Source organism: Esox lucius, chromosome 5 (genome assembly GCF_011004845.1).
Source record: "Esox lucius isolate fEsoLuc1 chromosome 5, fEsoLuc1.pri, whole genome shotgun sequence".
In the NCBI taxonomy this organism is placed as follows: domain Eukaryota; kingdom Metazoa; phylum Chordata; class Actinopteri; order Esociformes; family Esocidae; genus Esox; species Esox lucius.
In genome coordinates, this window is record NC_047573.1 from 434,957 (window position 1) to 451,526 (window position 16,570).

A 16,570-nucleotide genomic window follows, 5' to 3' on the forward strand; every position below is an offset into this window, starting at 1 on the left:
ACCAAAAACAGACTTGACTGCCGAGCAGGACCACAACTGAGACATGGAGCTATTTCACATCATAGATCGCAACCTCCAAACTAAGAAAGGACATCAGGATGGAAATTCACCCTGTCCCCAACACTTCTAAGCAACTCGTAGAAAATACAGAGCAGCTTCAGTTTAGTAATATTTAATGATGTGCTAATGTACTACCCTGTTTCCAAAAAAGTTGGGACGCTGCGTATAAAGCAAATAAAACCAGAATGCAGTGATGTGCAAATCATTTGTCCCTATATTTAACTGAAAACAGTACAGCATTGGGACGGGGGACATTTTCATCACAATAGGTGCATCTTTTTGACAATACTCCGTAAACTTTTAGGAACTGAGGAGACCAACTGCTGTAGTTTTGAGTGGAATGTTGTCCCATTCTGCTTGATATTGGATTGCAGCTGCACAACAGCTCTGGGTCTCCTTTGTCGTATTTTTTGTTTCATAATGTGCCAGATATTTTCAGTGGGTGACAGGTCTGGACTGCAGGCAGGCCAGTTTAGCACCCAGACTCTTTTACTTTGGAGCCATGCTGTTGTAATACATGCACAATGTGGTTTGGCATTGTCTTGCTGTAATAAACATGTCGTCTGGATGGCGGCATATGTTGTTCCAAAACCTGTATATAAGGTTCAGCATTAATAGTGCCTTCACAGATTTGCAAGTCATCCATGCCATGTGCACTAATGCACCCCCATACCATACAAGGATGTTGGCTTTTGAAATGTGCACTGATAACAAGGTGGATAGTCCTTCTCTTCTGACTTGGTTCCAGAAAATAATTAACAGGACAGTTTTCCACTTCACCTCAGTCTATCTTAAATGAGCTCGGGCCCAGAGAAGGAGCCAGCGGTTCTGGATCTTGTTTATATATGGTCTCTTCTTTCCATGGTAGAGTTTTAACTTAGCAGCAACAAACTGTGTTCACAGACAATGATTTTCAGAAATTTTCCTGAGTCCATGCAGTGATTTCCACTACAGAATCATGTTTGTTTTTAATGCAATGCCGCCTGAGGGCCCGAAGATCACGGCCATCCAATATTGGGTTTCGACCTTGTCCTTTACATACAGAGATTTCTCTGGAATCTCTGAATCCTTACCTGATATTATTTACTGTAGATGATGAGACGTTTTTTTACGCTGAGAAACGTTATTCTTAAACTGTTGCACAATTTCCCGCGCAGCCTTTCACAGAGTAGTGATGCCCTCCCCATCTTAACTTTTGACAGACCCATACTGTCTGGAATGATCTTTTAATACCTAATCATGTTACTGACCTGTTGCCAATTGACATAATTAGTTGAGATTTTCCACCAGTTTTTGTTTTTTAGCATTATACAAATTTTCCGGTCTTTTGTTTCCTCTGTCCCAACTTTTTCTAAACGTGTTGCTGGCATCAAATTCAAAGTGGGCATACCTTTTTTAAGAAACAATAAAATGTCTCAGTTTCAACATTTTAATATGTTGTCTTTGTACTATTTTCTATATGAATATATATGATTTGCACATCATTACATTAGGCTTTTATTTACATTTTACACTGTCCCAACTATCTTTGTAAACAAGATTGTATTTTGTAAGTGAGCCTATTTTAATCATGATTCCTCTGGCCCTCATCATCCTCAGTCCTATGTCCTCACTGAGCGTTTTATCAATGACCCCAGAACTACAACTTTATGTACAGTGGGGAGAACAAGTATTTGATACACTGCTGATTTTGTAGGTTTTCCCACTTACAAAGCATGTAGAAGTCTGTACTTTTTATCATAGGTACTCTTCAACTGTGAGTGACGGAATCTAAAACAAAAATCCAGAAAATTACAACTGTATGATTTTTAAGTAATTAATTTGAATTTTATTGCATGACATAAGTATTTGATACATCAGAAAAGCAGAACTTAAAATTTGGTACAGAAACCTTTGTTTGCAATTACAGAGATCATACGTTTCCTGTAGTTCTTGACCAGGTTTGCACACACTGCAGCAGGGATTTTGGCCCACTCCTCCATACAGACCTTCATCAGATCCTTCAGGTTTCGGGGCAGTCGCTGGGCAATACAGATTTCAGCTCCCTCCAAAGATTTTCAATTTGGTTCATGTCTGGAGACTGGCTAGGCCACTCCAGGACCTTGAGATGCTTCTTACGGAGCCACTCCTTAGTTGCCCTGGCTGTGTGTTTCGGGTCGTTGTCATGCTGGAAGACCCAGCCACGACCCATCTTCAATGCTCTTACTGAGGGAAGGAGGTTGTTGGCCAAGATACATGGCCCCATCCATCCTCCCCTCAATACGGTGCAGTTGTCCTGTCCTTTTTGCAGAAAAAAATCCCCAAAGAATGATGTTTCCACCTCCATGCTTCACGGTTGGGATGGTGTTCTTGGGGTTGTACTCATCCTTCTTCTTCCTCCAAACACGGCGAGTGGAGTTTTGACCAAAAAGCTCTATTTTTGTCTCATCAGACCACATGCCCTTCTCCCATTCCTCCTCTGGATCATCCAGATGGCCATTGGCAAAGTTCAGACGGGCCTGGACATGCGCTGGCTTGAGCAGGGGGACCTTGCGTGTGCTGAAGGATTTTAATCCATGACGGCGTGAGATTGACCCCCAGACCGAGGGAGATTGACCGTCATCTTGAACATCTTCCATTTTCTGATAATTGCGCCAACAGTTGTTGCCTTCTCACCAAGCTGCTTGCCTATTGTCCTGTAGCCCATCCCAGCCTTGTGCAGATCTACAATTTTATCCCTGATGTCCTTACACAGCTCTCTGGTCTTGGCCATTGTGGAGAGGTTGGAGTCTGTTTGATTGAGTGTGTGGACAGGTGTCTTTTATACAGGTAACGAGTTCAAACAGGTGCAGTTAATACAGGTAATGAGTGGAGAACAGGAGGGCTTCTTAAAGAAAAACTAACAGGTCTGTGAGTGCCGGAATTCTTACTGGTTGGTAGGTGATCAAATACTTAGGTCATGCAATAAAATGCAAATTCATTATTTAAAAATAATACAATGTGATTTTCTGGATTTTTTAGATTCCGTCTCTCACAGTTGAAGTGTACCTATGATAAAAATTACAGACCTCTACATGCTTTGTAAGTAGGAAAACCTGCAAAATCGGCAGTGTATCAAATACTTGTTCTCCCCACTGTAGCAGGTCTGGATCTAAGAGCTAAGCCTTCTATTCAGTATTAAATAATAAATGAAGAGATCTAGGTCGAAGATCAAAGCCTTCTATTTTGTATTAACTAATGAATAGGACTAGATATAAGCCTTCTATTAACTAATCTTGCAAGGCCACACCTCCAATCCCGTCTGTCCTCCTTGGAGGTCTGGAAACTTGTCTATTCAAAATAAACCTTCACTCACAGGCTTGTTGAAGGCGGGCTTAGCGTGGTTTCACTAATTCTTCGAACGGGATAGAACATATTTCCTGAAAGTTTTTAGTTCCTACCTAGGTTGCAACATACCAGAAAATAATCAAATGTAAGTGGAAAAAAAATGTAATTCTGTTTTGGAAGAACTGTGCTCTATTCATAAGATTGAGGCAATGATACCATTACAACTTCTCTGCTGTTCTGAAATGGGCGTGCCTTCCTAAAGGCTATAGTAAAAGTTTAATTGATCAAGCATGGCCGACAGACTGCGATTTATTGAAATTGAAAATGGACAGGTCAGTGATACTAGTGGTTACTCTTCGGATTTCACTAATTGAGGATCAGGTTTGTGTTCTGAATGCAAAAGGACACAGCAGCACACGCATGTCAAAACGAGACGGAGGACAAGAAAATACGTTGGGTGAAGATCTTTTGGTACATCTGGGGGTTGAGACTGCCGCGCCAGCTCTTTTCGTTCAGTTGAGAATTAGCCTTTCCCCTCACAAAAGCCAATTTTTTCTACCTCATCCACAGTTTATATTATAGCAGACAATTGCGACAGGAGCTACATACCGCTTTACCGGTCCAATTATATCTTCTAACGCGAATGTGTAGTCCGGTCGCAAATGATTGACAACAAACACGACATAGATCCACAGATTTCGATGGGGTTTTATTTAGACTTTGCTGCCATCTTCACTTAGCAAGCTACTTTTGCACTGAAGGCATTATTCTCCTAAGCACCTATGTAAGCCCTTCCCAAGCAATGCATTTGACTGGATTGACGTGTTTCGAGGCGTTAGCCCAAGCAATGGTTTTGATTGGATTAACTTGTTTTGAGACATTACTGACAAAAACGTTTTTCCACCCCTTTATAACAAAAATACTATAGATATTCCCCAAGCCTAGCGACATTCTAGGCCTGGTTTAAGAGGCTTAGTATTAACTAACTAATGAATATGACTAGATCTCGGCCCTTTTGTTTAGTATTAACCAAAGAACAAGACTAGATCTAAGATCTAAGCCTTCTGTTTAGTATTAATTAACTAATGAATGGACTAGATCTAAGATCAAAACCTTCTATTTAGTATTCACTAACAAATGAATAGAACTAAGTCTAAGATCTAAACCTTCTATTTAGTATTAACTAACCAATGAATAGGTCTAGATCTAAGATCTAAGCCCTCTATTTAGTATTCACTAACAAATGAATAAGACTAGATCTAAGATCTAAGCCTTCCATCCAGTAATGACTAACTATTACTGGACTAAGACTCTGTTTCCCACCCACCAGGCCGTTAGAGATTCCTGTTTTGATTATCTTCTTGGGAGGGTATGATGACATCATTCATACCACAAAGAGCTTGTCTCACCAAGCGTCTTCAGAGAGGCAACAGACCTGGAAGAGAGGAGGACGGCATTTGAACCAAATCATGTTTCAACAACCACACAATGGTCCATGTTAAGGCATACTGTATTTATACAGACATTTCAATTATGATTTGTATTGAAAAATTGCTCTTTTAAAAAAGATGTTAAAGGAACAAATATCAGAACTGGCTGCCTGTGAAAACACCTTTAGTCCAGTCTGTGGATGAAGAGCAAGCTAGAAGTAAACAACACATTGGCAGTGTAACAATGATGATGCAACAAGGTGTTACATGGTGTAACAGTGGTCTAACAGTGTATTACAATATGTATCAGGGGTGTAACAAGATGTTACATGGTGTAACAGTGGTCTAACATTATATTACAAGATGTATCAGGGGTGTTACATGGTGTAACAACGGTCTAACAAGGTTTTACATGGTGTAACAGTGGTCTAACAGTGTTACATGGTGTAACAACAGTCTAACAAGGTGTTACATGGTGTAACAGTGGTCTTACAGTGTTACATGTTGTAACAACGGTCTAACAAGGTGTTGGCATCGATGTATGCATAGTACTGACGCTCTTGTCTTCTCACTCTGCTGGCCCTCCCTGAGGTGGGAATCAAGCTTTTTCTTCTACTTAATTCATTCACAAATACTCTGCCATTGTGCACACTTTTTGAAACAAGGTAGCATTCAAATTTGTATATTGGTTGATTATTTCCATTATGTAAAATAATGTCTGACTCTGTTTGTTTTTTATGATTTGGTTAGGTCTAACTGGTGTTGTTCTATTGGGGCTCTGTGAGATCTGTTTGAATTTTTGAAAAGAGCCCACTTACTTCGCCACAGCCTGGTTCACTAGTCGATTGTCAGCAGTAGCAGTCACATTTTAAAGCAATGTCATGTGGCCTTGTAGCAATTTAGAAGTCACAAAAACCCATTTCCTGTGACCAATATAATTTCCTAAATCTGTTGGAAAACAGGAGTTATGGCAACAAAGAGTTTGGTGCAGGGCTAGTCAGCCATGATATCAACATTATAAATTGAAACATATTTTTGGGCTGTCAAGGTGGTTAACTTTACTTTGTTTACTAACATTGAAGAAATACACAGATATTTTAGGTTCTGAGTGAGTCCAACAGCTAAACAGGCATTTCTACATTAAATTCTTCAATCATTTATGAATACATACAGATAATGGATTCATATAATAAATGTTTTAGTCAATATATGTAGTAATTCCTTTAACAGGACACACTCCTCAGGAGCCCTCTATGTCTTGGTATTGCAAAAAACAGGTGTTATTTTCTAAATGTTAACTTAGTATTTACTGACTATATCCTCCCCTCTTATCTAGATACATATGTTGTTTTACAGAAATATAACTAAAAAGTCTTCTCATTCTTCTGTTGACCCTTGTTGTCAGTAATGTGACATCTGTTGAACACCTGCCATGTGTCTAAGCCAGTCAATCAGTTCAAAGCCCTCAGCTGTTTAATGTGACATCTGTTGAACATCATCAGTTGGTAACATACAAGTTGAAACTAACTGATCACACACACTGCAATAGACATCACCCTGCTTGTTTATCGAGGACCCGTTCCTCCGGATTCAACCTCATAGCAAGACCTAGCCCCTGAAATGTCTTACCCAGTTGGGTCACCAAAATCGAGCAGCACATGGGGACACTTGATGAGAGGTAGCTATTTGCAAATCACCATCTGCGACATACTCACAGACATCAGTGGTTTCACGTCCTGTGACCTCAGGAAACCCTCCCTGCTTGCATGTTCCCAGTCTCTTATTTCAAGCTGCAACACATTAAATGCCTTCCTATGATGATCTCATCATGAAACCAGGGCGGTTTTAGGCACCATTAGCATTTCTAACTGTAAACTAACAGACAGAGGGGACAGACTGCTGGGGGACTGTTGACTGACTGCTGTGGGTGACTATTGTATGACTGCTGTGGGTGACTATTGACTGACTGCTGTGGATGACTGTTGACTGACTGCTGTGGGTGACTATTGTATGACTGCTGTGGGTGAGTATTGACTGACTGCTGTGGGTGACTGCTGACTGACTGCTGTGGGTGACTATTGACTGACTGCTCTGGGGGACTGCTGGGTGACTGGTGACTGACTGATGGGGGACTGCTGGGTGACTGGTGGCTGACTGCTGGGGGACTGGTGACTGACTGCTGGGTGACTGGTGGCTGACTGCTGGGTGACTGCTGGGGCACTGGTGACTGACTGCTGGGGGAATGCTGGGGGACTGGTGACTGGGGGTTACTGACTGACTTGCTGGTGGACTGGTGACTGACTGCTCGGGAACTGGTGACTGACTGCTGAGGGACTGGTGACTGACTGCTGGTGAAAGATTTCAGTTCCTTTGCTGGGTGACTGCCGTCTGACTGAGGTACTCTGAAAGATTTTGTAGAATTATTTGAAACATTAACTTAAAACATGAATTGTGTAACTTGCATTTATGCTTGTAGTGCTGTAAATATCTTAGACATTTATGCTTGTAGTGCTGTAAAAATCTTAGACATGGCTGTGTTAAGCTTTAGAAATGTTGTTAAGCACCCTTATGAAAGATATTTTATTAGAAAACTGTTCTGACATCTGCGGAGGGAACCTTATAATTCATCCAAATATTTTGTGGCATCAGCTTTTGACCCACCTGGTCAACATATGCTATGTTTGAGGCCAAAGGTCAGACGAGAAAGTTAATTATGGTGTCACAGCCGTTCCTTTCTCCCTTCCCCTGTGCCTCTCCTCCCTAAAAATGTTTTTTCTGCTGTCCTGTCAAGTCAATAACACCCACCCATCCCCCGACCCCTCCACCCTTCCAACGAGCCAGCCAACTGTCTCTTTCAACAATGTGATCTGGGTCCAACCAACTTGAGAAAAAAGGGGTGATAGGGGTTATAGATGACTACAGTTGTCAGAAACAGCCTGTGGCAAAACGGATGGCTCCACCCTGACAACTGGACCTGTGACTGGCAGGCAGGAGGGGAAAGACACAGAAGGAGGTTGAAGCAGCCATTCCTGACGAGACGCTCGGATGACATACATTCTCTATCCCTCATGCAGAAGGACTATTCACCTATGAGCCGTACTTTGTCATTACCTGGACAGGAAGACATCTGTTACATAACAGGGTGAACAGAGTCTGTTTTCCACTAGCAGGAAACCTCTATTCTTGAATTTAAACCGGAGAGAAATACACTTCTTTTGTCATTTCCCTTTTAAGTTGAAGGGCTGTTGAGCGTGTTTAGGTTGAAGGTAGCATTACCTCAGCTGGGGAAGCTGTGATTGATTGAGGTCAGGGGAAGGTCTCCAATTCCAGCTTCTCCTCTTATCTGCACCGCTGGTCTGTTCTGGGTCAGACAGAAAGTTTTGACAGCCAAACTTTACAGCCTCCGGTTGGTTTTGTGTGAACTCCAACTGTCAAGAGAGACAGATAGAGAGAAATAGAAAGGGGAGAGACAGAGACTGATAAAAAGAGAAAGGGGAGAGACAGAGAGAAAAAGAGAGGCACTCAGATCCTCCTCAGAGGTGGGTCCTCCCTGAAAGGGACGCTGGTGGTGACTTCATTGTGCTCCTCTTTGAGCGTTGCTGGCTGTGTGTCAGGGGGACTCCTCAGCACTATGCCCGCTGTGCTCGTCCTGCTCCGGGCACTGCTCTCCAGTAGATTAACAGGTTCCCTGGTTCAGTTCCTACGCAGGACTCTGTCCTCCACTTTTGGCCACGTGGGAGCAGCGCTGCGATACGTCTGGGACAGGATCAGCTCTCAGGAGTCTAAGGAAGCCATTCTGGGCTGTGTTCTGTGTCTACTTAACATGCACAAGAAGGTGGATGAGCCAGAAGCTGAGTCTCGCTAAGCCTCTCTACGCTTTCCTTCCTGTTCAGAAAGAGAGAGGAGAGAGGAAGGAAGACAGAGGAGGAGGAGGAAAGAGCATTTTGCTTTCTTTTTACTTCATTCTCCTTAACTGCCTAGCAGAAAACAAACGAGAGAGAAGAGTGTTAGAGATTGAGGGGAGGGAGAGAGAAAAGAGATAAAGAGAGAGGAGGGAGGGAGGTAGAGAAGAGAGATTTAGAGAGGGGAGGGAGAGAGGGGGGAGGTTTCAGACTTTTCATCTAATTTGGGCTGTGGTATTTGTCATAGTGGAGCAAGTCGAGCTGAGCTTCACATTGTAGTGAATGAGATTGTACGTTCTGTTCCACTGAAAGCCATGTCAGAGGGCATTGTGAGGAAGGTCCAACCCTTCACCATTGGCACCAGGCTGTCCATCCCTGCACCTGGCGAATTTAAATGTCCTGACTTTCTCCCGCAGTCCTCCTGGCAGAGTGGGACTCTGGGTAATATCACTTTGCAGTCCAGCCTCCAAGAGCGGGTTTCCCTGTACCTGAGCCAGGCACAGGTGTGTGGGGCCACTACGGATATGGCACCCCTCAGTCCACAGCTGGTACCGCTTGCCAAATGGACCCCTATGACCCATGTACCTCTCGGACAGCAGCAACAGGAGGACAATGCTGCTCTGCCTCCAGCCTCCACCGCCACCCGATCCATCAAGAAGATCACCATCTCTGGCAGCTCTGACAAGGAGCACAACGCCTGGAGGAAATCGGGACATTCAGATCACCGGGGGGTCCATGTGGGTCCACTACTAACCCCCGGCACAGAGATGCCCAGATCAGAAAACAATAACAACAATAACAACAATAACAAGTCTGGTCTGGCCAGAATACTGGGAGTCAGCTGTGAGAACCAACCCAGCTCACAACTCAAGGTCTGTTGAATTGAAATTACACAAATGGCGCTAAGTGGTTTATACTGTAGCTTCATCACATTGCAAGTACCAGTCAATTTATTTTCATGAAAATCTCTAACTGAAAGACTAGCCAAGGTTAATATAGACACAAATATTTATTTTAATAATATAATAACTATAGTGACGTGTATATTTATGATGATACATTTTTGCAGTTAATTATATATACAGGTTAAGAAATGGCAAACCATTTTCTCTGGCACTAAAAAAGTTGGACTGGTAAGAGAAATTTGAATACTTTTTCCAGATGAATGGACGGTCCTTCATGGAGCTATAATTACATACCAAATGTAATTTTGCTGTATAATTCGTCTAATGATCTTGATATGTTCATCCAAAGTAGTTCCACTCCCACCACCTCTGCCTGTTACCTTTTGTTAACTTTTTATGTTTTATCTTTATTATTTGTATGGTCTGTGTGGTTGTTTCACCCGGCTCTTTTAAAATATATGTACTTACTGTAAGTCACTCTGGATAAGAGCTGCTAAATGACTGAAATGTAATGACTAGGTTACTTAAAAGATCATTAAATACCTGCCAAGAGGATGTCAGTTTTGGTAAATAGTTTTTACTATGGAATATTTTTCTCAATACATCATTTTTACTGTCAGGGTTGAAAAGAAATACATAAACCACATACACTCACCTAAAGGATTATTAGGAACACCTGTTCAATTTCTCATTAATGCAATTATCTAATCAACAAATCACATGGCAGTTGCTTCAATGCATTTAGGGGTGTGGTCCTGGTCAAGACAATCTCCTGAACTCCAAACTGAATGTCAGAATGGGAAAGAAAGGTGATTTAAGCTATTTTGAGCGTGGCATGGTTGTTGGTGCCAGAAGGGCTGGTCTGAGTATTTCACAATCTGCTCAGTTACTGGGATTTTCACGCACAACCATTTCTAGGGTTTACAAAGAATGGTGTGAAAAGGGAAAAACATCCAGTATGCGGCAGTCCTGTGGGCCAAAATGCCTTGTTGATGCTAGAGGTCAGAGGAGAATGGGCCGACTGATTCAAGCTGATAGAAGAGCAACTTTGACTGAAATAACCACTTGTTACAACCGAGGTGTGCAACAAAGCATTTGTGAAGCCACAACACACACAACCTTGAGGCAGATGGGCTACAACAGCAGAAGATCCCACCGGGTACCACTCATCTCCACTACAAATAGGAAAAAGAAGCTACAATTTGCACAAGCTCACCAAAATTGGACAGTTGAAGACTGGAAGAATGTTGCCTGGTCTGATGAGTCTCGATTTCTGTTCAGACATTCTGATGGTAGAGTCAGAATTTGGCGTAAACAGAATGAGAACATGGATCCATCATGCCTTATTACCACTGTGCAGGCTGGTGGTGGTGGTGTAATGGTGTTGGGGATGTTTTCTTGGCACACTTTAGGCCCCTTAGTGCCAATTGGGCATTGTTTAAATGCCACGGCCTACCTGAGCATTGTTTCTGACCATGTCCATCCCTTTATGACCACCATGTACCCATCCTCTGATGGCTACTTCCAGCAGGATAATGCACCATGTCACAAAGCTCAAATCATTTCAAATTGGTTTCTTGAACATGACAATGAGTTCACTGTACTGAAATGGCCCCCACAGTCACCAGATCTCAACCCAATAGAGCATCTTTGGGATGTGGTGGAACGGGAGCTTCGTGCCCTGGATGTGCATCCCCCAAATCTCCATCAACTGCAAGATGTTATCCTGTCAATTTGGGCCAACATTTCTAAAGAATGCTTTCAGCACCTTGTTGAATCAATGCCACGTAGAATTAAGGCAGTTCTGAAGGCGAAAGGGGGTCAAACACAGTATTAGTATGGTGTTCTTAATAATCCTTTAGGTGAGTGTATATCTTTATTGATGGAGCTTGTCTTTTTATTCTCTGTCATTTCCTTATATTACGTGTCCCCATTAAATGTTTTTCCGAGTTAGAGGTTCCCTGAAGGGGGACCCTGTTGCGGTCTAAGGAGCTTTGTCGTGGGCGACGTTTAGCATTATTCCTAATGTAATATGATGAGATCATCACAACCACTAGTCTTCAGTATGCAAGGAGACAAAGACACATTGATGCCCCGTCTCCCAGCTGAACATGATGCCCACATGACGCCAGCAGACCTGTTAGTCTGATTTAGATGCTGTTCATTGTGTATACTGTAGGTATGGAATACCTTTTTCCTCCTGGACTTACTGAACACAGATGAACATTGTCCCTTAACCGTTTGATTAAGATTGTACTTTCAGATTTTAAGACCATTTGAAGAGCAAAAACTAAATGTTATTTTGTTGTATTACAGGGCCACATTAGTATAACTCATGTAATTGATCACTACAGTACATTCTGAAAATTTTTCTGATATAACATCTAAAACACCTTAAATCAGTTATAAAGCTCTCTAAAATACCACGAATGATACACATGTACTGTATATCTCTATTCTGTATATATTACATGAAATATATAAAGATAAAGCTCCCAAATATTGTTTGGCTGCTTTAAATATTTCAGAGATCAGGTCATTGTTGATAATAATAGTTGGTTCTAAATTTAATAGGACAAATAATCATGTCAAAAAATTGTAAGTCACTAAATAAATATATATTAAAAAGAGCGATGCAATTTCGAAAAGCACAAACAAATCCAAGGCAATCTAGCTGAACAAGTTGGTTATTTACAGATTGATAATTAATTGAGGGCATTAATTAATGCCACTGCCTTGTGTCATTCTACACAGATGTTGCTGAGGAAAGAGTCCAATCCTGACCAGCAGCCTAATAGGAGTCCTGTTCCTGGTTCAGACTTATTACCATGGTCCAGAGAGAAGACCCAGAATCAGGTATTCTATAGCAGTTCAATATCCGATACTACAGGAAGTTACTAAACTTGGGTTATATAATATACTACTGTTAGTTATTATACTAGTGCTATATAATATACTACTGGAAGTTATTACAATACTGTTATATAATATACTACTAGAATTTACTATACTACTGGAAGTAACTACTGTATAGTAACTACTATACTAGTGTTAGTTACTACACTTCTGTTCTCTGATATGCTTGCTGATGGTTACTACATTACTGTTATCTAATATGCTACTGTTTTCTCTACACTACTGTTATGCTACTGTTAGTTAATACACTACTGTTATGTAATATGTGACTCTCAGTTACTACAATAGTGTTATATAATGCTACTGTCAATGACTATACTAATGTTATTTTCAATGGTACTGTTAGTTACCACACTACTTTTATATAATATGCTACTCTTATTTACTACACTACTCTTTTATACAATGTTACTGTTAGTCGATACACTACTGTTATATACAATGCTACTCATAGTTCCTACACTACTCTTATATACAATGCTACTGCCTGCATGACTGTGGGCTTATGTAGGCCTATGTATTTAAGGCCCTGTACACTCAGTTGGTAAAAGATTTTGCAGATTGTGGGTTTGATTCCCTGAGGGAAACAGCACATATTTGAATGCACTCATAATTGGAAATCACTCTGAATAATAGTGTATGTTAAATGTAAATGTCCTATCTGCACAAATGCTCAAGATATTGGTATTATTTTGCTTTTCAGTGGCAAAAAAATGATCTAGCCCTAGGCTTTATTGTTAATTAAGTTGTTTTCCTCCATTTCCCCCAGCGCAGTTGTCCCAGTGCCAAGAGAGTAGGAAGTGAGCTCATAGATCTGCTAGCCAAGCCATGAAGAGTTATTATTGTTGTTCGGAGTTAGACCAGCAGCTGCTTTCCAAATGGCAGCCTATTCCATTTATAGGGTGCAGGAAGTCTGTTCCGGGCCCATACACCTATAGTCAAAAGCAGAGCACTATTTAGGGAATAAGGTTTTTGTTGGGGACAGCAATAGGGAAACCGCTAAGACAGACAGACATGGTTCAGAACTCCTTACAGGGTTGTCTAGGGGTTGGGTAGGGCCTTCACAGACATGGTTCAGAACTCCTTACAGGGTTGTCTAGGGGTTGGGTAGGGCCTTCACAGACATGGTTCAGAACTCCTTACAGGGTTGTCTAGGGGTTGGGTAGGGCCTTCACAGACATGGTTCAGAACTCCTTACAGGGTTGTCTAGGGGTTGGGTAAGGCCTTCACAGACATGGTTCAAAACTCCTTACAGGGTTGTCTAGGGGTTGGGTAAGGCCTTCACAGACATGGTTCAGAACTCCTTAAAGGGTTGTCTAGGGGTTGGGTAAGGCCTTCACAGACATGGTTCAGAATTCCTTACAGGGTTGTCTAGGGGTTGGGTAAGGCCTTCACAGAAATGGTTCAGAACTCCTTTGCTGTAGTGCGACCCCAGGGGAAGAAAATGGCTTTTAATATGGCGACTTTAAACAGAATTGTTTTTATACGCTTTTATAAGACTGAAATGGATAAAAACTTGTAACTTTTACCTGCACCACTTTGGGTCATTATTAACGTCTAACCCAAGTGTTGAAACCAGACTTGGTATACACTTATAGTTTGTCAGAAAAGGGCATGACACTGAGAGGTGAATACAGATGAGTGTACGTTCTTTGTCTGCCCTGATGTATGGGAGATAAGGAAAGACCAATCTTTTCCCCCATTCTCCCAGATGTTTCCTGCTTCTTGGGTTAGGGTTGTGGAGTTAGGGTTGTGGAGTTAGGGTTGTGGAGTTAGGGTTGTGGAGTTAGGGTTGTGGAGTTAGGGTTGTGGAGTTAGGGTTGTGGAGTTAGGGTTGTGGAGTTAGGGTTGTGGAGTTAGGGTTGTGGAGTTAGGGTTGTGGAGTTAGGGTTGTGGAGTTAGGGTTATGGAGTCTTTGGGTCCAGTCTGATCCAGACACATGTTTAATTAGAAGTTTAAATAACTATTTTATTTAATTGATGTCTAACACAACATTACTGGACACAAATACTTTAGATCTACAGCCCAGGTCTGTTAACTCCTGTTTTTTTGGAGATGATGATAGTTACAATGTAGTAATGATAATGATGGCAGAATACTGGACCCCACACCTGGCCCTCCTAACCCTAACCCTAATCCTAACCCCACTCCTGGCCCTCCTAACCCTAACCCTAACCCCACTCCTGGCCCTCCTGACCCTAACCCCACTCCTGGCCCTCCTGACCCTAACCCCACTCCTGGCCCTCCTAACCCTAACCCCACTCCTGGCCCTCCTAACCCTAACCCCACTCCTGGCCCTCCTGACCCTAACCCCACTCCTGGCCCTCCTGACCCTAACCCCACTCCTGGCCCTCCTAACCCTAACCCCACTCCTGGCCCTCCTGACCCTAACCCCACTCCTGGCCCTCCTGACCCTAACCCCACTCCTGGCCCTCCTAACCCTAACCCTAACCCCACTCCTGGCCCTCCTGACCCTAACCCCACTCCTGGCCCTCCTGACCCTAACCCCACTCCTGGCCCTCCTAACCCTAACCCCACTCCTGGCCCTCCTGACCCTAACCCCACTCCTGGCCCTCCTGACCCTAACCCCACTCCTGGCCCTCCTAACCCTAACCCCACTCCTGGCCCTCCTGACCCTAACCCCACTCCTGGCCCTCCTAACCCTAACCCCACTCCTGGCCCTCCTGACCCTAACCCCACTCCTGGCCCTCCTGACCCTAACCCCACTCCTGGCCCTCCTGACCCTAACCCCACTCCTGGCCCTCCTGACCCTAACCCCACTCCTGGCCCCCCTAACCCTTATCTAAATAACCATAGCAAGTCTTCACAAAAGTCTATGATGGTTTAACATTCTGAATGTTCATGGTAGAGTTGACTTCCTCTCCTTACTGTGTGGTTGGTCTAAATAACCATAGCAGGTTCTTATCTAGTTGGTCTAAATAACCATATCAGGTTCTTATCTAGTTGATCTAAATAACCATGGCAGATTCTTATCTAGTTGATCTAAATAACCATGGTATGTTCTTATCTAGTAGGTCTAAATTATTTTGGCATATTCTTATTTAGTTTGTCTGAATGACCATAGCAGGTTCTTATCTAGTTGGTCTAAATGACCATAGCAGATTCTTATCTTGTTGGTCTAAATAACCATGGTATGTTCTTATCTAGTAGGTCTAAATTACTATGGCATATTCTTATTTAGTTTGTCTGAATGACCACAGCAGGTTCTTATCTAGTTGGTCTAAATGACCATAGCAGATTCTTATCTAATTGGTCTAAATGATCATAGCAGATTCTTATCTAATAGGTCTAAATAACCTTGGCAGGTTCTTATCTAGTTGGTCTAAATAATCATGACAGGTTCTTATCTAATTGGTGCTGTATAAATGACCATGGATTGTTGGTGATCCTACAGGCGTTGGGACCCAGAACAAGCTCCCCAAACAAAGACAAGTATGCTTGGACAATAGTGGTAGAACAGAATGATAGGAACACCAAAAGCACTGACCTCTTCAACCATGAAGTACTACAGGTAGGAAGCAATCAGTACCAAACCCAAAAGGGACAGTAAGCTGATAATTCACTTTCTAAATAATGTAGTTAATAATAATTAGTTCAGAATGGCATGTCATAATGATTTACAATAGTGCATACCTATCTAAGTAAACAAAGTAATTTCTTACCATCACATCAGATTAGACTGTGATTACATTTCTATTTCATGTTGTTTAGCAGATGCCTTTTCTGCTTATTTTCAAAGAGCATGCATTGTGTTTAGCTAGCAATGGGTTGGCAGCAAGACAGGAATCATGTCAGGGATGAGGAATTAAGATGTTATCTCATAACCCTCACAACAGAACACAATGTTTAGGGACTTAGAATCTGTCCAGACTACGAGCTATGTGGGAGGGAAGGAGGTGTAAGGAGAGGAGGAGGGAGAAGTTCAAAGGAGTTAAGGAAGACAAAAACAGGAAAGGGGACAGGAGTCAGAAGGGAGCGAAGTTGGGAAGACAGGAGTTGGGAAGAGAAGAGATGGAAAGAGGGGAGAGAG

At 42.3% G+C, this 16,570-nt stretch overlaps 1 protein-coding gene across 7 annotated transcripts in view; it reads left to right on the top strand.

Moving 5' to 3' along the window:
* Positions 1-7,074: 7,074 nt before the first annotated feature.
* Positions 7,075-16,570, top strand: part of LOC106023986 — a 51,209-nt gene continuing 41,713 nt past the window's right edge. For 4 of the 7 annotated variants that reach the window (XM_029119975.2, XM_034292290.1, XM_034292291.1 and 1 more), the window contains exons 1-3: positions 8,662-9,570; positions 12,358-12,459; positions 15,935-16,051. In XM_029119975.2, coding sequence (XP_028975808.2) covers positions 9,013-9,570; positions 12,358-12,459; positions 15,935-16,051 — 777 coding nt within the window. In that variant the 5' untranslated portion in view covers positions 8,662-9,012. Of the gene's footprint in view, positions 7,194-8,661; positions 9,571-12,357; positions 12,460-15,934; positions 16,052-16,570 lie in introns of those variants that run through there. The other 3 variants (XM_034292292.1, XM_034292294.1, XM_034292293.1) reach the window with 2 other exon arrangements.